General features: G+C 54.0%; 1 protein-coding gene across 4 annotated transcripts in view; it reads left to right on the top strand.

The window, feature by feature from the left end:
• Positions 1-24,440, top strand: part of LOC141049132 (kalirin-like) — a 159,265-nt gene that overhangs the window by 89,461 nt on the left and 45,364 nt on the right. The window contains exon 1 of one of the 4 annotated variants that reach the window (XM_073545271.1): positions 22,481-23,099. The exons of the other annotated variants lie outside the window; for them this stretch is intronic. Coding sequence (XP_073401372.1) covers positions 23,072-23,099 — 28 coding nt within the window. The 5' untranslated portion in view covers positions 22,481-23,071. Of the gene's footprint in view, positions 1-22,480; positions 23,100-24,440 lie in introns of those variants that run through there. 4 annotated transcript variants of the gene reach the window in all.

Here is a 24,440-nt window from a genome sequence, read left to right as displayed (position 1 = left end):
GGGACATTGCGATCAGTACTGGTGCTGTATCTGGTGCTGGGACATTGCGGTCATTACTGGTGCTGTATCGTGTTCTGTTACATTTCGGTCAATACTGGCGCCGTATCGAGTGCTGGGATGTTGCGGTCAGTTCTGGTGCTGTATCGAGTGCTGGGACATTGCGTTCAGTACTGGCGCTGTATCGGGTGCTGGGACATTGCGGTCAGTACTGGTGCTGTATCGGGTGCTGGGACATTGCGGTCAGTACTGGCGCTGTATCGGGTGCTGGGACATTGCGGTCAGTACCGGTACTGTATCGGGTGCTGGGACATTGCGGTCAGTACTGGCGCTGTATCGGGTGCTGGGACATTGCGGTCAGTACCGGTACTGTATCTGGTGCTGGAACATTGCGGTCAGTACCGGTGCTGTATCTGGTGCTGGGACATTGTGGTCAGTACTGGTACTGTATCTGGTGCAGGGACATTGCGGTCAGTACTGGTACTGTATCTGGTGCTGGGACATTGCGGTCAGTACTGGTGCTGTATCTGGTGCTGGGACATTGCGGTCAGTACTGGTGCTGTATCTGGTGCTGGGACATTGCGGTCAGTACTGGTGCTGTATCTGGTGCTGGGACATTGCGGTCAGTACTGGTGCTGTATCGTGTTCTGTTACATTTCGGTCAATACTGGCGTCGTATCGAGTGCTGGGATGTTGCGGTCAGTTCTGGTGCTGTATCGGGTGCTGGGACATTGCGGTCAGTACTGGCGCTGTATCGGGTGCTGGGACATTGCGGTCAGTACCGGTACTGTATCGGGTGCTGGGACATTGCGGTCAGTACTGGTGCTGTATCGGGTGCTGGGACATTGCGGTCAGTACTGGTGCTGTATCGGGTGCTGGGACATTGCGGTCAGTACTGGTGCTGTATCGGGTGCTGGGAACATTGCGTTCAGTACCGGTGCTGTATCGGGTGCTGGGACATTGCGGTCAGTACTGGCGCTGTATCGGGTGCTGGGACATTGCGGTCAGTACCGGTACTGTATCGGGTGCTGGGACATTGCGGTCAGTACCGGTACTGTATCGGGTGCTGGGACATTGCGGTCAGTACTGGTGCTGTATCGGGTGCTGGGACATTGCGGTCAGTACTGGTGCTGTATCGGGTGCTGGGACATTGCGGTCAGTACTGGTGCTGTATCGGGTGCTGGGAACATTGCGGTCAGTACCGGTGCTGTATCGGGTGCTGGGACATTGCGGTCAGTACTGGTGCTGTATCTGGTGCTGGGACATTGCGGTCAGTACTGGTGCTGTATCTGGTGCTGGGACATTGCGGTCAGTACTGGTGCTGTATCGGGTGCTGGGACATTGCGGTCAGTACTGGTGCTGTATCGGGTGCTGGGATATTGCGGTCAGTACTGGTGCTGTATTGGATGCTCGAATATGGCGATCAGTACTGGCGCTGTTTCGGGTGCTGGGACATTGCGGTCAGTACTGGCGCTGTTTCGGGTGCTGGGACATTGTGGTCATTACTGGCGCTGTATCTGGTGCTGGGACATTGTGGTCAGTACTGGCGCTGTATCTGGTGCTGGGACTTTGTGGTGCTGGGACATTGCGATCAGTACTGGTGCTGTATCTGGTGCTGGGACATTGCGGTCATTACTGGTGCTGTATCGTGTTCTGTTACATTTCGGTCAATACTGGCGTCGTATCGAGTGCTGGGATGTTGCGGTCAGTTCTGGTGCTGTATCGGGTGCTGGGACATTGCGGTCAGTACTGGCGCTGTATCGGGTGCTGGGACATTGCGGTCAGTACCGGTACTGTATCGGGTGCTGGGACATTGCGGTCAGTACTGGTGCTGTATCGGGTGCTGGGACATTGCGGTCAGTACTGGTGCTGTATCGGGTGCTGGGACATTGCGGTCAGTACTGGTGCTGTATCGGGTGCTGGGAACATTGCGTTCAGTACCGGTGCTGTATCGGGTGCTGGGACATTGCGGTCAGTACTGGTGCTGTATCGGGTGCTGGGACATTGCGGTCAGTACCGGTACTGTATCGGGTGCTGGGACATTGCGGTCAGTACTGGTGCTGTATCGGGTGCTGGGACATTGCGGTCAGTACTGGTGCTGTATCGGGTGCTGGGACATTGCGGTCAGTACTGGTGCTGTATCGGGTGCTGGGAACATTGCGGTCAGTACCGGTGCTGTATCGGGTGCTGGGACATTGCGGTCAGTACTGGTGCTGTATCTGGTGCTGGGACATTGCGGTCAGTACTGGTGCTGTATCTGGTGCTGGGACATTGCGGTCAGTACCGGTACTGTATCGGGTGCTGGGACATTGCGGTCAGTACTGGTGCTGTATCGGGTGCTGGGATATTGCGGTCAGTACTGGTGCTGTATTGGATGCTCGAATATGGCGATCAGTACTGGCGCTGTTTCGGGTGCTGGGACATTGCGGTCAGTACTGGTGCTGTATCTGGTGCTGGGACATTGCGGTCAGTACTGGTGCTGTATTGGGTGCTGGGACATTGCGATCAGTACTGGCGCTGTATCGGGTGCTGGGATATTGCGGTCAGTACTGGTGCTGTATTGGATGCTCGAATATGGCGATCAGTACTGGCGCTGTTTCGGGTGCTGGGACATTGCGGTCAGTACTGGCGCTGTTTCGGGTGCTGGGACATTGTGGTCAGTACTGGCGCTGTATCTGGTGCTGGGACATTGTGGTCAGTACTGGCGCTGTATCTGGTGCTGGGACATTGTGGTGCTGGGACATTGCGATCAGTACTGGTGCTGTATCTGGTGCTGGGACATTGCGGTCATTACTGGTGCTGTATCGTGTTCTGTTACATTTCGGTCAATACTGGCGCCGTATCGAGTGCTGGGATGTTGCGGTCAGTACTGGTGCTGTATCTGGTGCTGGGACATTGCGGTCAGTACTGGTGCTGTATCTGGTGCTGGGACATTGCGGTCAGTACCGGTACTGTATCGGGTGCTGGGACATTGCGGTCAGTACTGGTGCTGTATCGGGTGCTGGGATATTGCGGTCAGTACTGGTGCTGTATTGGATGCTCGAATATGGCGATCAGTACTGGCGCTGTTTCGGGTGCTGGGACATTGCGGTCAGTACTGGTGCTGTATCTGGTGCTGGGACATTGCGGTCAGTACTGGTGCTGTATTGGGTGCTGGGACATTGCGATCAGTACTGGCGCTGTATCGGGTGCTGGGATATTGCGGTCAGTACTGGTGCTGTATTGGATGCTCGAATATGGCGATCAGTACTGGCGCTGTTTCGGGTGCTGGGACATTGCGGTCAGTACTGGCGCTGTTTCGGGTGCTGGGACATTGTGGTCAGTACTGGCGCTGTATCTGGTGCTGGGACATTGTGGTCAGTACTGGCGCTGTATCTGGTGCTGTGACATTGTGGTGCTGGGACATTGCGATCAGTACTGGTGCTGTATCTGGTGCTGGGACATTGCGGTCATTACTGGTGCTGTATCGTGTTCTGTTACATTTCGGTCAATACTGGCGCCGTATCGAGTGCTGGGATGTTGCGGTCAGTTCTGGTGCTGTATCGGGTGCTTGGACATTGCGGTCAGTACTGGCGCTGTATCGGGTGCTGGGACATTGCGGTCAGTACCGGTGCTGTATCGGGTGCTGGGACATTGCGGTCAGTACTGGTGCTGTATCGTGTTCTGTTACATTTCGGTCAATACTGGCACCGTATCGAGTGCTGGGATGTTGCGGTCAGTTCTGGTGCTGTATCGAGTGCTGGGACATTGCGTTCAGTACTGGCGCTGTATCGGGTGCTGGGACATTGCGGTCAGTACTGGTGCTGTATCGGGTGCTGGGACATTGCGGTCAGTACTGGCGCTGTATCGGGTGCTGGGACATTGCGGTCAGTACCGGTACTGTATCGGGTGCTGGGACATTGCGGTCAGTACTGGTGCTGTATCGGGTGCTGGGACATTGCGGTCAGTACTGGTGCTGTATCGGGTGCTGGGACATTGCAATCAGTACTGGTGCTGTATCGGGTGCGGGGAAATTGCGGTCAGTACTGGTGCTGTATCGGGTGCTGGGACATTGCGGTCAGTACCGGTGCTGTATCGGGTGCTGGGACATTGCGGTCAGTACTGGTGCTGTATCTGGTGCTGGGACATTGTGGTCAGTACTGGTGCTGGGACATTGCGGTCAGTACTGGTGCTGGGACATTGCGGTCAGTACTGGTGCTGTATCTGGTGCTGGGACATTGCGGTCAGTACTGGTGCTGTATCTGGTGCTGGGACATTGCGGTCAGTACTGGTGCTGGGACATTGCGGTCAGTACTGGTGCTGTATCGGGTGCTGGGACATTGCGATCAGTACTGGTGCTGTATCGGGTGCTGGGACATTGCGATCAGTACTGGTGCTGTATCGGGTGCGGGGAAATTGCGGTCAGTACTGGTGCTGTGACGGTGCTGTATCTGGTGCTGGGACTGGTACTGGCGCTGGGACATTACGGTCATTACTGGCCCTGTACCGGATGCTGGGACATTGCGGTCAGTTCTGGTGCTGTATCGGGTGCTGTTACATTGCGGTCAGTACTGGCTCCGTATTGGGTGCTGGGACATTGCGGTCAGTTCTGGTGCCGTATCGGGTGCTGGGACATTGTGGTCAGTACTGGTGCCGTATCGAGTGCTGGGACATTGCGGTCAGTACCGGTGCTGTATCGGGTGCTGGGATATTGCGGTCAGTACTGGTGCTGTATCGGGTGCTGGGACATTGCGGTCAGTACTGGTGCTGTATCGGGTGCTGGGACATTGCGGTCAGTACTGGTGCTGTATCGGGTGCTGGGAACATTGCGTTCAGTACCGGTGCTGTATCGGGTGCTGGGACATTGCGGTCAGTACTGGCGCTGTATGGGGTGCAGGGACATTGCGGTCAGTACCGGTACTGTATCGGGTGCTGGGACATTGCGGTCAGTACTGGTGCTGTATCGGGTGCTGGGACATTGCGGTCAGTACTGGTGCTGTATCGGGTGCTGGGACATTGCGGTCAGTACTGGTGCTGTATCGGGTGCTGGGAACATTGCGTTCAGTACCGGTGCTGTATCGGGTGCTGGGACATTGCGGTCAGTACTGGTGCTGTATCTGGTGCTGGGACATTGCGGTCAGTACTGGTGCTGTATCTGGTGCTGGGACATTGCGGTCAGTACCGGTACTGTATCGGGTGCTGGGACATTGCGGTCAGTACTGGTGCTGTATCGGGTGCTGGGATATTGCGGTCAGTACTGGTGCTGTATTGGATGCTCGAATATGGCGATCAGTACTGGCGCTGTTTCGGGTGCTGGGACATTGCGGTCAGTACTGGCGCTGTTTCGGGTGCTGGGACATTGTGGTCAGTACTGGCGCTGTATCTGGTGCTGGGACATTGTGGTCAGTACTGGCGCTGTATCTGGTGCTGGTACATTGTGGTGCTGGGACATTGCGATCAGTACTGGTGCTGTATCTGGTGCTGGGACATTGCGGTCATTACTGGTGCTGTATCGTGTTCTGTTACATTTCGGTCAATACTGGCGCCGTATCGAGTGCTGGGATGTTGCGGTCAGTACTGGTGCTGTATCGGGTGCTGGGACATTGCGGTCAGTACTGGCGCTGTATCGGGTGCTGGGACATTGCGGTCAGTACCGGTACTGTATCGGGTGCTGGGACATTGCGATCAGTACTGGTGCTGTATCGGGTGCTGGGACATTGCGATCAGTACTGGTGCTGTATCGGGTGCGGGGAAATTGCGGTCAGTACTGGTGCTGTGACGGTGCTGTATCTGGTGCTGGGACTGGTACTGGCGCTGGGACATTACGGTCATTACTGGCCCTGTACCGGATGCTGGGACATTGCGGTCAGTTCTGGTGCTGTATCGGGTGCTGTTACATTGCGGTCAGTACTGGCTCCGTATTGGGTGCTGGGACATTGCGGTCAGTTCTGGTGCCGTATCGGGTGCTGGGACATTGTGGTCAGTACTGGTGCCGTATCGAGTGCTGGGACATTGCGGTCAGTACCGGTGCTGTATCGGGTGCTGGGACATTGCGGTCAGTACTGGTGCTGTATCGGGTGCTGGGACATTGCGGTCAGTACTGGTGCTGTATCGGGTGCTGGGACATTGCGGTCAGTACTGGTGCTGTATCGGGTGCTGGGAACATTGCGTTCAGTACCGGTGCTGTATCGGGTGCTGGGACATTGCGGTCAGTACTGGCGCTGTATGGGGTGCAGGGACATTGCGGTCAGTACCGGTACTGTATCGGGTGCTGGGACATTGCGGTCAGTACTGGTGCTGTATCGGGTGCTGGGACATTGCGGTCAGTACTGGTGCTGTATCGGGTGCTGGGACATTGCGGTCAGTACTGGTGCTGTATCGGGTGCTGGGAACATTGCGTTCAGTACCGGTGCTGTATCGGGTGCTGGGACATTGCGGTCAGTACTGGTGCTGTATCTGGTGCTGGGACATTGCGGTCAGTACTGGTGCTGTATCTGGTGCTGGGACATTGCGGTCAGTACCGGTACTGTATCGGGTGCTGGGACATTGCGGTCAGTACTGGTGCTGTATCGGGTGCTGGGATATTGCGGTCAGTACTGGTGCTGTATTGGATGCTCGAATATGGCGATCAGTACTGGCGCTGTTTCGGGTGCTGGGACATTGCGGTCAGTACTGGCGCTGTTTCGGGTGCTGGGACATTGTGGTCAGTACTGGCGCTGTATCTGGTGCTGGGACATTGTGGTCAGTACTGGCGCTGTATCTGGTGCTGGGACATTGTGGTGCTGGGACATTGCGATCAGTACTGGTGCTGTATCTGGTGCTGGGACATTGCGGTCATTACTGGTGCTGTATCGTGTTCTGTTACATTTCGGTCAATACTGGCGCCGTATCGAGTGCTGGGATGTTGCGGTCAGTACTGGCGCTGTATCGGGTGCTGGGACATTGCGGTCAGTACTGGCGCTGTATCGGGTGCTGGGACATTGCGGTCAGTACCGGTACTGTATCGGGTGCTGGGACATTGCGGTCAGTACTGGTGCTGTATCGGGTGCTGGGACATTGCGGTCAGTACTGGTGCTGTATCGGGTGCTGGGACATTGCGGTCAGTACTGGTGCTGTATCTGGTGCTGGGACATTGCGGTCAGTACTGGTGCTGTATCTGGTGCTGGGACATTGCGGTCAGTACTGGTGCTGTATTGGGTGCTGGGACATTGCGATCAGTACTGGTGCTGTATCGGGTGCTGGGACATTGCGATCAGTGCTGTATCTGGTGCTGGGACATTGCGTTCAGTACTGGCGCTGTATCGGGTGCTGGGACATTGCGTTCAGTACTGGTGCTGTATCTGGTGCTGGGACATTGCGGTCAGTACTGGCGCTGTATCGGGTGCTGGGATATTGCGGTCAGTACTGGTGCTGTATTGGATGCTCGAATATGGCGATCAGTACTGGCGCTGTTTCGGGTGCTGGGACATTGCGGTCAGTACTGGCGCTGTTTCGGGTGCTGGGACATTGTGGTCAGTACTGGCGCTGTATCTGGTGCTGGGACATTGTGGTCAGTACTGGCGCTGTATCTGGTGCTGGGACATTGTGGTGCTGGGACATTGCGATCAGTACTGGTGCTGTATCTGGTGCTGGGACATTGCGGTCATTACTGGTGCTGTATCGTGTTCTGTTACATTTCGGTCAATACTGGCACCGTATCGAGTGCTGGGATGTTGCGGTCAGTTCTGGTGCTGTATCGAGTGCTGGGACATTGCGTTCAGTGCTGGCGCTGTATCGGGTGCTGGGACATTGCGGTCAGTACTGGTGCTGTATCGGGTGCTGGGACATTGCGGTCAGTACTGGCGCTGTATCGGGTGCTGGGACATTGCGGTCAGTACTGGTGCTGTATCGGGTGCTGGGACATTGCGGTCAGTACTGGCGCTGTATCGGGTGCTGGGACATTGCGGTCAGTACCGGTACTGTATCGGGTGCTGGGACATTGCGGTCAGTACTGGTGCTGTATCGGGTGCTGGGACATTGCGGTCAGTACTGGTGCTGTATCGGGTGCTGGGACATTGCAATCAGTACTGGTGCTGTATCGGGTGCGGGGAAATTGCGGTCAGTACTGGTGCTGTATCGGGTGCTGGGACATTGCGGTCAGTACCGGTGCTGTATCGGGTGCTGGGACATTGCGGTCAGTACTGGTGCTGTATCTGGTGCTGGGACATTGTGGTCAGTACTGGTGCTGGGACATTGCGGTCAGTACTGGTGCTGGGACATTGCGGTCAGTACTGGTGCTGTATCTGGTGCTGGGACATTGCGGTCAGTACTGGTGCTGTATCTGGTGCTGGGACATTGCGGTCAGTACTGGTGCTGGGACATTGCGGTCAGTACTGGTGCTGTATCGGGTGCTGGGACATTGCGATCAGTACTGGTGCTGTATCGGGTGCTGGGACATTGCGATCAGTACTGGTGCTGTATCGGGTGCGGGGAAATTGCGGTCAGTACTGGTGCTGTGACGGTGCTGTATCTGGTGCTGGGACTGGTACTGGCGCTGGGACATTACGGTCATTACTGGCCCTGTACCGGATGCTGGGACATTGCGGTCAGTTCTGGTGCTGTATCGGGTGCTGTTACATTGCGGTCAGTACTGGCTCCGTATTGGGTGCTGGGACATTGCGGTCAGTTCTGGTGCCGTATCGGGTGCTGGGACATTGTGGTCAGTACTGGTGCCGTATCGAGTGCTGGGACATTGCGGTCAGTACTAGTGCTTTATCGAGTGCTGGGTCATGGCGGTCAGTACCGGTGGTGTACCAGGTGCTGGGACATTGTGTTCAGTACTGGCCTTGTATCGAGTGCTGGGACGTTGTGGTCAGTTCTGGTATCGTACTGGGTGCTGGGTCATTGCGGTCAGTACCAGTGGTGTACCAGGTGCTGGGTCATGGCGGTCAGTACTGGTAGTGTACCAGGTGCTGGGTCATGGCGGTCAGTACTGGTAGTGTACCAGGTGCTGGGTCATGGCGGTCAGTACCAGTGGTGAACCAGGTGCTGGGTCATGTCGGTCAGTACCAGTGGCGTGCTGGATCATGGCAGTCAGTATCTGTGGTGAACCAGGTGCTGGGTCATAGCGGTCATTACTGGTAGTGTACCAGGTGCTGGGTCATGGCGGTTAGTACCAGTGGTGTACCAGGTGCTGGGTCATGGCGGGCAGTACTGGTGGTGTACCAGGTGCTGGGTCATGGCGGTCAGTACCGGTGCTGTGCTGGATCATGGCAGTCAGTACCAGTGGTGTACCAGGTGCTGGGTCATGGCGGTCAGTACCGGTGCTGTGCTGGATCATGGCAGTCAGTATCTGTGGTGAACCAGGTGCTGGGTCATGGCGGTCAGTACTGGTTGTGTACCAGGTGCTGGGTCATGGTGGTCAGTACCGGTGGTGTACCAGGTGCTGGGTCATGGCGGTCAGTACTGGTGGTGTACCAGGTGTTGGGTCATGGCGGTCAGTACCGGTGCTGTGCTGGATCATGGCAGTCAGTATCTGTGGTGAACCAGGTGCTGGGTCATAGCGGTCATTACTGGTAGTGTACCAGATGCTGGGTCATGGCGGTCAGTACCAGTGGTGTACCAGGTGCTGGGTCATGGCGGTCAGTACTGGTGGTGTACCAGGTGCTGGGTCATGGCGGTCAGTACCGGTTCTGTGCTGGATCATGGCAGTCAGTATCTGTGGTGAACCAGGTGCTGGGTCATAGCGGTCAGTACTGGTGGTGTACCAGGTGCTGGGTCATGGCAGTCAGTATCAGTGGTGTACCAGGTGCTGGGTCATGGCGGTCAGTACCAGTGGTGTACCAGGTGCTGGGTCATGGCGGTCAGTACCAGTGGTGTACCAGGTGCTGGGTCATGGCGGTCAGTGCCGTACCATACCGTGTGCTGAGACATGACCAAGCACTTATTCCCGTTATTGATGGATGTGATGCAAGGACTGAGGCCCGATAGGACTGAGCCCCTGTGGCGGCTATTCGGCCCGTCTCCCAGTTCCTGCTGTGAGAGGCCCAGAGACGTCTAAGCAGAATACTAAGTCTGCACACAAGAGGCGACTCCGGGACGCGGGAACATTTTGCCGTTGGCGCCATTCTCTGATGGAGCCAGAAGTCGGCGATTTGTGGGAACTGGACTCTAGTCAGGAGCGGCACAATGAGGTCTTGTCCTGTCACTGCTCACGTCACGTCCGTGATGGACGCTCGCTGTCCTCGCACAACCTGCCTAATTAACCCTTCACTGCCCTCACAATCCCCAGATGTCACTGTGGTGGTGACTGCGGCCAGGGCCCTAATGGCTGAAGGGCGCGTCACCCAGAGATCTGAGAGTTCGCACATCGGAGGCGCCGCACAGGTTCCTTTACTTTACGGTCTAAGGCTGGTTTCACACTTGCGGGTTTTTGCGCTGAGTTTTTGCGCACACATACGCATGCGTTTTTTTTTCCTATACTTAACATGGGTGCGCATAGTCATGTGTTTGTATGCGCATGCGTTTTTTGTAGTGTGCGCCCGGGCGCACAAAATGCATCCTGTTGCATTTTTTTGTGCGTCCGACCTGTCTCAAAAAAACGCATGCGCACGAAATTCATGACAAACGCATGCATTTTTTTGCAAAACCATGCGCAAAAAACAAGAAAACGCATTAAAAAATGCAAGTGTGAAAGTGGCCTAATGGCCTTGGTGTTTCCGATTCTCGCCATTTTCAGGATCTCTGTTTGCTGCCAGTGAATGGAATGCATAATTTGTTGCATGATTTGTGCCGGAGGCTGAGAGGGTCACCCTGACCTGGTTGTGCTCCCTCAGCTGAGGCTTCGGTACAGTGTGTCAGTGTAGAGATGATTATGAGGGGATCATTAACCCCCGCGCATCTCCGGGGGTGAGCAAAGGTCGAGGTTCTGTGCCTGAGGATTACTAGAGGTTACCACAATGAATGACAGATGCTGAGGAGCGAGGCGTTCGACCTGTGAGGGTCGCGTGTGACACGGGGGGCTGTCCTCCCCTCCGGCCCCGGATCAGAGACCGCAAATTGGGCCTCATTCATCAAAACTGCCACAAGAAAACGTCTGTTAATGGCAACCAATCACAGGGCAGCTTTCATTTTACCGGAACTGCCAAAAGAATGAAAGCTGTATCGTGATTGGTTATCTAGACCTCATGTAAGTCTTGCCTAGATACCCGTAGCAACCAATCTGAGTACAGCCTACATCATTCTAACACCTGAGGTAAATTAGTGTGCTGGGCCGGTGTGGGCCGCCACGTGCCGGGGCCGTGCAGATTGTTCCTTAGATCGGTGTCCCCTCCTTCAGTCTCCTGTGGTGGAGCGTCAGGTACAGGATGATAGAGCGTGTGGAGGAGCAGGCACCTCACGTTACCTCCTGGTTCACCCCCAGGGGAGAATCATAATTATACAAAGGGGTCACTGCATAATGAGAAGATGGAGGTCTGACAGGACGCCACCCCAACAAGACGGGAGCTGAGGAGCCAGTCCGAAATATATAGGTGAGAGCACCATGATGAGGTATAGCAGACCGGAACTGGGGATGGAGGATGTGGCAGCTGTTATGGAGGTAGTGGCTGATGGAGGTGGTGGTTGGCAGCTGTAAGGGATGGCGGCTGTGATGGATATGGTGGAGGTGGTAGTTGTGGTGACATTGGTGGCAGTTAGTGGCGGCTGTGATGGAGGAGGTGGCAGTGATGGCGGAGGTGGCAGTGGTGGCAGTGATGGCGGAGGTGGCAGTGGCGGCTGTGATGGAGGAGGTGGCCGTGGCGGCTGTGATGGAGGAGGTGGCCGTGGCGGCTGTGATGGAGGAGGTGGCCGTGGCGGCTGTGATGGAGGAGGTGGCCGTGGCGGCTGTGATGGAGGAGGTGGCCGTGGCGGCTGTGATGGAGGTGGTGGCAGCTGTAATGAAGGTAGTGGCTGATGGAGGTGGTGGTTGGCAGCTGTGATAGGGCAGCTGCCTGTGATGGATGGCGGCTGTGATGGATGTGGTGGTGGAGGCGGTGATAAGGTGGTAGTAGTGGTGATATTGGTGTCAGTTACAGTGGCGACTGTGATGGAGAAGGTGGTAGTGGCGACTGGGATAGAGGAGTTGGCTGTGGCGGCTATGATGGATATGGTGGTGGCTGTGATAGTGGTAATATTAGTGGCAGTTACAGTGGCGGCTATGATGGAGGAGGTGGTAGTGGCGGCTGTGATGGAGGAGGTGGCAGTGGCGGCTGTGATGAGGAAGTGGCAGTGGAGGATGTGATGGTGGTGATAGTGATGGCTGTGATGAGATGGTAGTGGCTACTGTGGTGGTGATAGTGATGGCTGGGATGGTGGAGGTGGCTGTGACTGCTGTGATGGTGGTGATAGTGATGGCTGGGATGGAGGAGGTGGCAGTGGCTGCTGTGATGGTGGTGATAGTGATGACTGGGATGGAGGAGTTGGCTGTGGCTGCTGTGATGGTGGTGATAGTGATGGCTGTGATGGAGGAAGTGGCAGTGGCGGATGTGATGGTGGTGATAGTGATGGCTGGGATGGAGGAGGTGGCTGTGGCTGCTGTGATGGTGGTGATAGTGATGGCTGGGATGGAGGAGTTGGCTGTGGCTGCTGTGATGGTGGTGATAGTGATGGCTGTGATGGAGGAAGTGGCAGTGGCGGATGTGATGGTGGTGATAGTGATGGCTGGGATGGAGGAGGTGGCTGTGGCTGCTGTGATGGTGGTGATAGTGATGGCTGGGATGGAGGAGGTGGCAGTGGCTGCTGTGATGGTGATGATAGTGATGGCTGTGATGGAGGAAGTGGCAGTGGCGGATGTGATGGTGGTGATAGTGATGGCTGGGATGGAGGAGGTGGCTGTGGCTGCTGTGATGGTGGTGATAGTGATGGCTGGGATGGAGGAGGTGGCAGTGTCTGCTGTGATGGTGGTGATAGTGATGGCTGGGATGGAGGAGGTGGCAGTGGCTGCTTTGATGGTGGTGATAGTGATGGCTGTGATGGAGGAAGTGGCAGTGGCGGATGTGATGGTGGTGATAGTGATGGCTGGGATGGAGGAGGTCGCAGTGGCTGCAGTGATGGTGGTGATAGTGATGGCTGTGATGGAGGAGTTGACTGTGGCTGCTGTGATGGTGGTGATAGTGATGGCTGGGATGGAGGAGTTGGCTGTGGCTGCTGTGATGGTGGTGATAGTGATGGCTGTGATGGAGGAAGTGGCAGTGGCGGATGTGATGGTGGTGATAGTGATGGCTGGGATGGAGGAGGTGGCTGTGGCTGCTGTGATGGTGATAGTGATGGCTGGGATGGAGGAGGTGGCAGTGGCTGCTGTGATGGTGGTGATAGTGATGGCTGGGATGGAGGAGGTGGCAGTGGCTGCTTTGATGGTGGTGATAGTGATGGCTGTGATGGAGGAAGTGGCAGTGGCGGATGTGATGGTGGTGATGATAGTAATGGCTGGGATGGAGGAGGTCGCAGTGGCTGCAGTGATGGTGGTGATAGTGATGGCTGTGATGGAGGAGTTGGCTGTGGCTGCTGTGATGGTGGTGATAGTGATGGCTGTGATGGAGGAGTTGGCTGTGGCTGCTGTGATGGTGGTGATAGTGATGGCTGTGATGGAGGAGTTGGCTGTGGCTGCTGTGATGATAGTGATGGCTGTGATGGAGGAGTTGGCTGTGGCTGCTGTGATGGTGATAGTGATGGCTGGGATGGAGGAGGTGGCTGTGGCTGCTGTGATGGTAGTCATAGCTGGGATGGAGGGGTTGGCTGTGGCTGCTGTGATGGTGGTGATAGTGATGGCTGGGATGGAGGAGGTGGCTGTGGCTGCTGTGATGGTAGTCATAGCTGGGATGGAGGGGTTGGCTGTGGCTGCTGTGATGGTGATAATAATAATAATAATAATAATAATCTTTATTTTTATATAGCGCTAACATATTCCGCAGCACTTTACAGTTTGCACACATTATCATCACTGTCCCCGATGGGGCTCACATTCTAAATTCCCTATCAGTATGTCTTTAGAATGTGGGAGGAAACCCATGCAAACACGGGGAGAACATACAAACTCCTTGCAGATGTTGTCCTTGGTGGGATGGTGATAGTGATGGCTGGGATGGAGGAGGTGGCTGTGGCTGCTGTGATGGTGGTGATAGTGATGGCTGGGATGGAGGAGTTGGCTGTGGCTGATGTGGTGGTGATAGTGATGGCTGGGATGGAGGAGGTGGCTGTGGCTGCTTTGATGGTGGTGATAGTGATGGCTGGGATGGAGGAGGTGGCAGTGGCTGCAGTGATGGTGGTGATAGTGATGGCTGTGATGGAGGAGTTGGCTGTGGCTGCTGTGATGGTGGTGATAGTGATGGCTGTGATGGAGGAGTTGGCTGTGGCTGCTGTGATGGTGGTGATGGTGATGGCTGTGATGGAGGAGGTGGCAGTGGCTGCTGTGATGGTAGTCATAGCTGGGATGGAGGAGGTGGCAGTGGCTGCTGTGATGGTGGTGATAGTGATAGCTGGGATGGAGGAGTTGGCTGTGGCTGCTGTGATGGTGGTGATAGTGATAGCTGGGATGGAGGAGTTGGCTGTGGCTGCTGTGATGGTGGTGATAGTGATGGCTGTGATGGAGGAGGTGGCAGTGGCTGCTGTGATGGTAGTCATAGCTGGGATGGAGGAGGTGGCAGTGGCTGCTGTGATGGTGGTGATAGTGATAGCTGGGATGGAGGAGTTGGCTGTGGCTGCTGTGATGGTGGTGATAGTGATAGCTGGGATGGAGGAGTTGGCTGTGGCTGCTGTGATGGTGGTGATAGTGATGGCTGTGATGGAGGAAGTGGCAGTGGCGGATGTGATGGAGGAAGGTGATGGTTGCAGCTGTTATGGAGGTAGTGGCTGATGGCGGTTGTGATGGATATGGTGGTGGTGGCTGTGATAGAGGTGGTAGTAGTGGTGATATTGGTGGCAGTTACTCTCCTTATTACACCTGTCCACCGTTTGGGTACGCTCTGCGTTCTGCTGGAGGCTGGTGGGGGCAGGGAACAATGTGCGCCTGGGTCTCCAGAGACGCCGCTGCTCACAATTCTGTTAGTACAGTGAATCAATCAGCTCTGGAGCTTTGTTACTGGATGGCAGTTGCACAACATGAGCCGAGTGTGGGGGGAAACTGCTGCTGGGCCGTACAATGCAGAGCAATGTACAGTGCGTGACTCCATACAATCCGCCGTGCTGTACAGGAGAGAGCCATGTACAAGGCATGACTGTGTACAATATACATCCATATATGATCTCCTTTGGCCCCGTCCGTTATTCATAACATTGATTTGTAAATCTTAGTGGTCCTCGTTTTCCTGAGCCCCTTATCGCCACATCCCAGGGCCTGTACGTGCTGTCGCCCGCCTTTCCACACACTCTGAATGTTACATACGTGTGTACTATAAGGCGGCTCTCCAGCCTTTATTTCGGCCATGACATGCACGTCTTCCCAGTAACGAGGTGCCATCAGTTGCTGACAGTTTTGGCTCTCAGGTTGTGGCCGCGTTGCCAGCGAGATAGTCGTTTCTTGGCTCCTGGATGGGGAGCATTTCTGTGTGATAAGCGGCTGTCAGGAGCCATCTGTCTGCCAGGAGGGTGGCATGAGCGATGCCCCAGACTGTGGCCTGTACCCAGAGAACGGCCTCGTCCACTGCGCCATTCTGTTCTCTGGCTTTATTTGCATGCTGCGATCATGTAACCTCCTATGTGATAGGCACCATAAAAGGCCATGTGCACACGGTGCGGATTCTGCTGCGGATCCGCAGAAGATTTAGGTGCGTCGTACAGTACCATTGTTTTCAATGGTAAACAGAAAAACGCTGTGCACATGCTGCGGATTTTTCCGTGCGGATTTGCTGCGGTTTCAAATCCGCAGCATGTCTATTCTTTGTGCGGATTCCGCTGCGGTTTCACACCTTCTACATTGTAGAGGTGTGAAACCGCAGGTCTTTTGACCTGAGAATTTACCTGCGGATTTTTCCAAATCCGCGCGGAAAAATCAGCAGGGCCTAAGGCTGTGTGCACACGCTGCGGAAAAGGTGCGGATTCATCCGCGCGGATTTTGTACAATCCGCAGGTAAAACCGCAGGTCAAAAGACCTGCGGTTTTACCTGCGGATTGCTCTGCGGTTTTGCCCTGCGGTTTTTCATCTCCTCAATGGAGGAGATGGCAAACCGCAGGAGAATCCGCAGAAAGAATTGACATGTCAATTCTTTCTGCGGATTGAAAACCGCAGATAATCCGCGCGGAAAATTCCGCACCGTCTGCACTGCGGTTTTTGATTCCCATAGGGAATCATTGTACTGTACACCGCAGCAGTTTCTGCTGCGGGTCCGCAGCGGCCAAAACCGCTGCGGAATCGCAGCAAAATCCGCAGCGTGTGCACACAGCCTTAATCTACGTGTGCACATAGCCTAAGCCTTATGAATTGTGAGCTTGTCACATCTGCGGGGGGCTGCATACCACAAACGAGGCCTGTGCCAGTGTGACACTAGCTCCATATACAGCGACTTCTCAGTACTCGTCACTTCCAGCCATGTTCTCCCCCTTGGAGAGACCTCCGCTTTGGTTTGTCGCATTTGCTGCTATTTTTACAATTTCCATCAATGTTTTCCCATTGAGTCTTTTAGTTCTTTATTTCCTCAGTTTGTTTGTTTTTTTTCTTAGCTTTTGGATCCTCTGAGAACTGATGTCACGGCCTGACAGATAGTCACTGACTGAACACGAGAAGTTTGTGACCCGGAGAGCGCAGGGAGGTGCTGACATGTGAGGAGTCCTGACCCTGACAACACCGTGCACCACACATTCCCAGGAACATTTATCACCCGCAGCCCTGTCTGTAGCCAGTCCTCCATACAAATCTACAGGCAGAGATGCCTCCATCCTCACTATCATTACATAAGAGGGAGAGCAGCGAGCGCAGCTCTGGAGTACAATACAGGGTGTAACTCAGGATCAGTAATGTAATGTATGTACACAGTGACTGCACCAGCAGAATAGTGAGTGCAGCTCTGGAGTATAATACGGAATGTAACTCAGGATCAGTAATGTAATGTATGTACACAGTGACTGCACCAGCAGAATAGTGAGTGCAGCTCTGGGGTATAATACAGGATGTAACTCAGGATCAGTAAAGTAATGTATGTACACAGTGACTGCACCAGCAGAATAGTGAGTGCAGCTCTGGAGTATAATACAGGATGTAACTCAGGATCAGTAATGTAATGTATGTACACAGTGACTGCACCAGCAGAATAGTGAGTGCAGCTCTGAGTATAATACAGGATGTAACTCAGGATCAGTAATGTAATGTATGTACACAGTGACTGCACCAGCAGAATAGTGAGTGCAGCTCTGAGTATAATACAGGATGTAACTCAGGGTCAGTAATGTATGTACACAGTGACTGCACCAGCAGAATAGTGAGTGCAGCTCTGGAGTATAAGGCTGTGTGCACACGCTGCGGATTTTGCTGCGATTCCGCAGTGGTTTTGGCCGCTGCGGACCCGCAGCAGTTTTTGCTGCGGTGTACAGTACCATGATTCCCTATGGAAATCAAAAACCGCAATGCAGACGGTGCGGAATTTTCCGCGCGGATTATCTGCGGTTTTCAATCCGCAGAAAGAATTGACATGTCAATTCTTTCTGCGGATTCCGCTGCGGTTTGCCGTCTCCTCCATTGTGGAGATGTAAAACCGCAGGGCAATCCGCAGGTAAAACCGCAGGTATTTTGACCTGCAGATTTTCCTGTGGATTTTTCAAAATCCGCGCGGCCAAATCCTCAGCGTGTGCGCGTAGCCTCAGACTGCGTTCGGTGTTCCCATACAGGCTGGTGAGGGGCGAATTATTGGTGGAATTAGCTCTGTTCTGTCGTCCCCTCCAATTAACCCCATTATAGGGATAGTGCTGTTTTCACCAGCAGATACAATGTTACATAGTACAGTCATTAACGCTAAGATTAACCAGTGACTGCAAAATGATGCCTGGGAGGAAAGAAACACGTAACAGGTGTGGGGGGTCCACCGCATTTGTGATCTGATATGGACTTTTGGTGTGCAGTCCCATGTAAACAAAGCTTCATCAAAGCAGAATCCTAATTTTGCAGCTTTTGTGTTATTTTGACTCCACAGTATTACAGATCTGCGCCTGCTGTCAGTGCATGGGAGCATCAGTGATTGCATCCTTACACAGAAGACCTGCCCTGCGCACAGCCGATGGGCTCGGTGCATTATATTAATCTAGTGTATTGGCTCTGAGAGGAGCACAGGAGCCGCTCGGTCTGTCCTTGCTTTGAAGCTCTGGGGGTTTGTTATAGTGTGTCAATCGGAGAATTGTGCTGCTCATGTGAGAATCTGCACTGATGCATTGTAACAAAGCCTCACCTATAGGCACAGGATCAGAACATGCCATTTTAATGGTCTGGATGTGCATAAAATCATTAACCGTAGTTTCGGCAATCAGAGGTATTTAAGAAGGTAAGGAAATGAATCCTGAAGATGCAGAGGTTTTTGGTTTTTTTTTTTGCTGGATGCTGGCCCTTTAAGTAGCGTTAGCTGAAATGTTTGACTTGTGATTGGTGGCCACCAGACAAGGGGGAGAAGATAGCAGGCTAGCCAGTCAGAGCTGAAGTGCTCGTTACATTGTGTCGCGTTGTCGCTGTGTGGGGATTGGTATACCGCAGAGATGAGCGTTCGGCCTCATTCACACATCTGGCAGAGACCATCCTTGTTGTCGTGTGTCCTCCTTGTGGCTTTGTGTTGCTGCTGTTTCCTTCTCTTTCGTTTTTTAATGGAGAGGTGTCGCTCGCTGTCACATCAATATAATTGATGATTTTAATTCAAATTCATCACCAAGTAACAGATCTGTGAGACGCGGGGTAAGACCGGAGCAGAACGCGAGCACCTGATGGCCATCCGAGGTCACGGGGCCTTGTAGTCTTACATGGCCAATTATAATAGGACTGTATGTGCGCCATATGACACAGGGACACGTGATGTGTGTGCCACGGCGACACGTGTGGTGTGTGTGTGATACGGGGACACGTGTGATATGGACACGTGATGTGGGAACACGTGCACCGTGTTATAAGGACACGTCGTGTGTGCTGCGGGGACACGTGTGATACGGGAACACGTGTGCCGTGTTATATGGACACGTTGTGTGTGCTGCGGGGACACGTGTGGTGTGTGTGTGATATGTGTGTGAGATACGGGAACACGTGCGTCATGTTATATGGACAAGTCGTGTGTGCTGCGGGGACACGTGTGATGTGTGTGTGTAATACGGGGACATGTGTGATTTTGTGTGTGATACGAGAACACGTGTGCCATGTTATATGGACACGTCATGTATGTGCTACGGGGACACGTGTAATGTGTGTGTGTAATACCAGGACACGTGTGATTTGTGTGTGATACAGACACGTGATGTGTGTGTGATACGAGAATACGTGTGCCATGTTATATGGACACGTCATGTATGTGCTACGGGGACACGTGTGATGTGTGTGTGTAATACGGGGACACGTGTGATTTGTGTGTGATACAGACACGTGATGTGTGTGTGATACGTGAATACGTGTGCCATGTTATATGGACACGTCATGTATGTGCTACGGGGACACGTGTGATGTGTGTGTGTAATACCGGGATACGTGTGATTTGTGTGTGATACAGACACGTGATGTGTGTGTGATACGAGAATACGTGTGCCATGTTATATGGACACGTCATGTATGTGCTACGGGGACACGTGTGATGTGTGTGTGTAATACGGGGACACGTGTGATGTGTGTGTGATACAGACACGTGATGTGTGTGTGATACGAGAATACGTGTGCCATGTTATATGGACACGTCATGTATGTGCTACGGGGACACGTGTGATGTGTGTGTGTAATACGGGGACACGTGTGATTTGTGTGTGATACAGACACGTGATGTGTGTGTGATACGTGAATACGTGTGCCATGTTATATGGACACGTCATGTATGTGCTACGGGGACACGTGTGATGTGTGTGTAATACCGGGATATGTGTGATTTGTGTGTGATACAGACACGTGATGTGTGTGTGATACAAGAATACGTGTGCCATGTTATATGGACACGTCATGTATGTGCTACGGGGACACGTGTGATGTGTGTGTGTGTGTGTAATACGGGACACGTGTGATTTGTGTGTGATACAGACACGTGATGTGTGTGTGATACGAGAACACGTGTGCCATGTTATATGGACACGTCATGTATGTGCTACGGGGACACGTGTAATGTGTGTGTGTAATACGGGGACACGTGTGATTTGTGTGTGATACAGACACGTGATGTGTGTGTGATACGAGAACACGTGTGCCATGTTATATGGACACGTCATGTATGTGCTACGGGGACACGTGTGATGTGTGTGTGGAATACCAGGACACGTGTGATGTGTGTGTAATACCGGGACACGTGTGATTTGTGTGTGATACAGACACGTGATGTGTGTGTGATACGTGAATACGTGTGCCATGTTATATGGACACGTCATGTATGTGCTGCGGGGACACGTGTGATGTGTGTGTAATACCGGGATATGTGTGATTTGTGTGTGATACAGACACGTGATGTGTGTGTGATACAAGAATACGTGTGCCATGTTATATGGACACGTCATGTATGTGCTACGGGGACACGTGTGATGTGTGTGTAATACGGGGATACGTGTGATTTGTGTGTGATACAGACACGTGATGTGTGTGTGATACGTGAATACGTGTGCCATGTTATATGGACACGTCATGTATGTGCTACGGGGACACGTGTGATGTGTGTGTGTGTGTAATACGGGACACGTGTGATTTGTGTGTGATACAGACACGTGATGTGTGTGTGATACGTGAATACGTGTGCCATGTTATATGGACACGTCATGTATGTGCTACGGGGACACGTGTGATGTGTGTGTAATACCGGGATACGTGTGATTTGTGTGTGATACAGACACGTGATGTGTGTGTGATACGAGAATACGTGTGCCATGTTATATGGACACGTCATGTATGTGCTATGGGGACACCTGGTATGTGTGTGATACGGGGACACTTGTGGCGTGTGTGATACGGACACGTTTGATTGTGTGTAATACAGGGACACTTGTGGCGTGTCTGATACGGGCACATTTGATTGTGTGTGTGATACGGGGACATGTGTGACGTGAGATACGTGCGCTGTGGGATACGGGGACACGTGTGGCGTGTTTGTGTGATATGGGGACACGTCTGATACGGTGACACATGTGACGTGGGTGTGATATAGGGACACGTGTGCTGTGGGATACGCGGACACGTGTGGCGTGTGTGTGATACAGGGACGTGTGGCGTGTGTATGATATGGGGACATATGTGACGTGTGTGTTATAGGGACGCGTGCACTGTGGGATACGGGGACATGTGTGGCATGTTTGTGTGATATTGGCACCCGTGTGGCGTGTTTGTGTGATATGGGGACACGTGTGTCATGTTTGTGTGATATGGAGACCCATGCGCAGTGAAATACGGGGACCTATGTGACGTGTGTGTGATATGGGGACATGTGCGCTGTGGGATACGGGGACACGTGTGGCGCATGTGTGATACGGGGACACGTGTGGCATGTTTGTGTGATATGGGGACACATGTGACGTGTGTGTGATGGGGACACGTGTGGCATGTTTATGTGATATGGGGACACATGTGACGTGTGTGTGTGATGGGGACACGTGTGGCATGTTTGTGTGATATTGGGATCCGCGTGGCGTGTTTGTGTGATATGGGGACACGTGTGTCGTGTTTGTGTGATATGGGGACCCATGCGCAGTGAAATATCGGGACCTATGTGACGTGTGTGTGATATGAGGACACGTGCGCTGTGGGATACGGGGACGCGTGTGGCATGCTTGTGTGATATTGGGACCCGCGTGGCATGTTTGTGTGATATTGGGACCCGCGTGGCGTGTTTGTGTGATATGGGGACCCATGCGCAGTGAAATACAGGGACCTATGTGACGTGTGTGTGATATGGGGACACGTGCGCTATGGGATACGGGGACACGTGTGGCGTGTGTGTGATACGGGGACATGTGTGGCATGTTTGTGTGACATGGGGACACATGTGACGTGTGTGTGTGTGTGATGGGGACTCGTGCGCTGTGGGATATGGGGACCCCGTGTGGCATGTTTGTGTGATATTGGGACCCGTGTGGCGTGTTTGTGTGATATGGGGACACGTGTGGTGTGTTTGTGTGATATGGGGACACGTGTGGCGTGTGCATGTGATACGGGTACACGTGTGGAGTGTGCTTGTGATATGGGGACACGTGTGGAGTGTGCATGTTATATGGGGACACGTGTGCTATGGGACACGGGGACATGTGTAGCATGTTTGTGTGATATTGGGACCCGTGTGGCGTGTGCATGTGATGCGTGTACACGTGTGGAGTGTGCGTGTGATTTTGGGACACGTGCGCTGTGTGATACGGGTACACGTGTGGAGTGTGCTTGTGATATGGGGACACGTGTGGAGTGTGCATGTTATATGGGGACACGTGTGCTATGGGACACGGGGACATGTGTAGCATGTTTGTGTGATATTGGGACCCGTGTGGCGTGTGCATGTGATGCGTGTACACGTGTGGAGTGTGCGTGTGATTTTGGGACACGTGCGCTGTGTGATACGGGTACACGTGTGGAGTGTGCGTGTGATATGGGGACACGTGCGGCGTGTGCGTGTGATACGGGTACACGTGTGGAGTGTGCGTGTGATATGGGGACACGTGCGCTGTGGGATACGGATCTTCTTGCGGTTTCCAGCACAGTGATCCCTCTGCTCCTTTTCGGACGTGTTGGAGACGTCACGGCTGCTCCATGGTAATCGCTGATCTCTGAGATAATTTGTGTGTTCTGTGCTGGTAATATTCGGGGTCTCCTCGGCCGCTGCTGGGGGGGTGCTCCTATTATTAGTGCACCTGGCAGGGGGTCTGTGTGTGGGCCCCGCTCAGAAGAGGCAGTCTGTTCTGCATCACACACATCCGGAGCTCTGCAGCTGCGCGCACTGCTCTGCTGCTGGAGGAGATGATGGGGATGTGGAGTCAGGGGACAGGTGAGTGCAGGGGGCTGCTCATTAACCCTGCGTCTGCTGTGGAGGGGCTGCTCATTAACCCTGCGTCTGCTGTGGAGGGGCTGCTCATTAACCCTGCGTCTGCTGTGGAGGGGCTGCTCATTAACCCTGCGTCTGCTGTGGAGGGGCTGCTCATTAACCCTGCGTCTGCTGTGGAGGGGCTGCTCATTAACCCTGCGTCTGCTGTGGAGGGGCTGCCCATTAACCCTGCGTCTGCGGTGGAGGGGCTGCCCATTAACCCTGCGTGCGCGGTGGAGGGGCTGCCCATTAACCCTGCGTGCGCGGTGGAGGGGCTGCCCATTAACCCTGCGTGCGCGGTGGAGGGGCTGCCCAGTAACCCTGCGTGCGCGGTGGAGGGGCTGCCCAGTAACCCTGCGTGCGCGGTGGAGGGGCTGCTCATTTAACCCTGCGTGCGCGGTGGAGGGGCTGCTCATTTAACCCTGCGTGCGCGGTGGAGGGGCTGCTCATTTAACCCTGCGTGCGCGGTGGAGGGGCTGCTCATTTAACCCTGCGTGCGCGGTGGAGGGGCTGCTCATTTAACCCTGCGTGCGCTGTGGAGGGGCTGCTCATTTAACCCTGCGTGCGCTGTGGAGGGGCTGCTCATTTAACCCTGCGTGCGCTGTGGAGGGGCTTCTCATTTAACCCTGCGTGCGGGGTGGAGGGGCTTCTCATTTAACCCTGCGTGCGCTGTGGAGGGGCTGTTCATTTAACCCTGCGTGCGCTGTGGAGGGGCTGTTCATTTAACCCTGCGTGCTCGGTGGAGGGGCTGCTCATTTAACCCTGCGTGTGCGGTGGAGGGGTCTGCTGACTGACACTGCGTATGCTGTGCGGTGACGTGTTGATGGTATTTTTTACGTCTGGGGATAAGTTCACGCAATCGTATGAACAATGTTTCCCCCGATCAGACGGTGGATTCTTGCCTCGTCCTCTGTACGGGATCCTCTTCTATAGGATCCGCTGGATGGTTTACATTTGATCCACCTTTTCCTTTTTTGCGCACTCATGGACTTGAATGCTCGAGTCATGGAACAATCTGACGCTCGCTGCCATTTATTTATTTTCACACGCAGATTGTGTCCTTGTGAATAACGCTGGTGTGCGCGGCTCACTGCTGCTGTCCGTGTGATGTCCGTTATTGGTGAACTCAGCCTCTCGGGATGTGGAGGAGGATGGTGGACGCAGCACTCGCCCCCAGAGCTGACACTTCTACCTGGCAGTCCAACAGCTCAGACTCCACTGTTAGGACAGACCGGGCAGGCGAGGGTTACAGGAGACCACGAATAAGCGGAGCCCCTTCATCATTTATCAGCGCCGAACATGAAA

Source organism: Dendrobates tinctorius, unplaced genomic scaffold (assembly GCF_039654945.1).
Source record: "Dendrobates tinctorius isolate UK_male_01 unplaced genomic scaffold, ASM3965494v1 ptg000143l, whole genome shotgun sequence".
Lineage (NCBI taxonomy): Eukaryota > Metazoa > Chordata > Amphibia > Anura > Dendrobatidae > Dendrobates > Dendrobates tinctorius.
This window is presented reverse-complemented; position numbering and strand designations above follow the sequence as displayed.